This window comes from Sinocyclocheilus grahami, unplaced genomic scaffold (assembly GCF_001515645.1).
Source record: "Sinocyclocheilus grahami isolate Dianchi unplaced genomic scaffold, SAMN03320097.WGS_v1.1 scaffold3031.1, whole genome shotgun sequence".
In the NCBI taxonomy this organism is placed as follows: domain Eukaryota; kingdom Metazoa; phylum Chordata; class Actinopteri; order Cypriniformes; family Cyprinidae; genus Sinocyclocheilus; species Sinocyclocheilus grahami.
This window is the reverse complement of record NW_015508200.1, coordinates 17,516-18,710: the sequence shown is the minus strand read 5'-3', so window position 1 is coordinate 18,710 and position 1,195 is coordinate 17,516. Positions and strand designations below refer to the sequence as shown.

The following is a 1,195-nucleotide window of genomic DNA, read 5'->3' as shown; positions in this document are numbered from 1 at the left end:
TCTCATTTCAAAAGGATGCAGCGTCTCCAGGCAAATTATTGATCTTTCATTCCTCGCCTGTTTCTGAAGGCTCAGATCAGAAAAGCTCCTCTGGTTTCTTCAGCTCTAGCAAAGTGAAGGTGAATTAAAGAACATGCAATTTCTCCACAATATTGTCCATAACGTTAATTGTCTAAAAGTGTTTTATTTATCTGCTTCCTCTTGGTTTCATATTAGTCCATCTTCCAAGGACCAGATTCTTCGATCTCATTGGCTAAAGAATGTGTCAATCAAGGCTGCAGCGTGCACATTTTTGTGTTCTCCCATCATGAAGTAGGTGGGGCTTGGCCAGGGCACATCCCCTTTCTCACAGGGGGTGGGGTCATCTGCTATAACAGTCTACAGGTAATAAATGCCATCTGTTCTCAGTCGACATCAGTTACACCCTCATGTCCTATTATATCAGACGAAGAAAACCTTAGAGCCCAATTAATTTAAAGCTGCTGCACAAATTTGAAAATTCAAAACAACCCTATGGCTGCCTCGAGAATTAGCCTGTAATGTCATAATGGTTGGTACTTGTTAAAAATCTCTGCTGCTAATATAAGGCTTTTGTTGACATCCTATTAACTGGAAGTGTTACAAAGGTTGCCTTCCTGCTCTATCATAGTCCCCCTGAGCAAGCCACTTGCCTGCTCCAAGAGGACCGTCCCTGCAGTTAGAGCACTGTAGTAATGGATGATAAATGTCTGTTAAATGATAACATGACCATGATAACCGGTATGAATGGTAACCAGATAACAAAGATTCAGATTTACTGGAAATGTGTAGAATCAAGCTCTTTATCTGGTTGCTATGGCTCCTTCATCGCCTGTCCTGACTCCGGCTGTGTTGACATGGTGGCATTCTTTTATTATATATTTTTTATACTGTACTGTATGTAGTGTGTAGTATATTTAGGGCCCTAATCGCGGACGGAATTGAGTGTGTAACACTGAATGTCATGGAATTTGCCAAATTTTGGATGAATAAATAAAAAGTAAGTCAGTACACTTAAATCAAAACGCAATATAGACTAAGGTCTGTGAATATAAAGCCGCAAAAGACTATTTAAATATGAATCCTGCTTGCTCTGTGTGTTTGTGTGAAGGAATGGCGTAGACATGCGGTTTCATTTACTACATACTGAAGTATGTTTTTCCAACCTCTGCCGCCT

The 1,195-nt window shown here is 40.3% G+C and overlaps 1 protein-coding gene across 1 annotated transcript in view; it reads left to right on the top strand.

Moving 5' to 3' along the window:
* LOC107575942 (protein transport protein Sec24C-like) overlaps positions 1 to 1,195 on the top strand; it is a 12,085-nt gene that overhangs the window by 5,613 nt on the left and 5,277 nt on the right. Inside the window, exons 9-10 of the mRNA XM_016262248.1 lie at positions 15 to 119; positions 217 to 384. Coding sequence (XP_016117734.1) covers positions 15 to 119; positions 217 to 384 — 273 coding nt within the window. The remainder of the gene's footprint in view (positions 1 to 14; positions 120 to 216; positions 385 to 1,195) is intronic.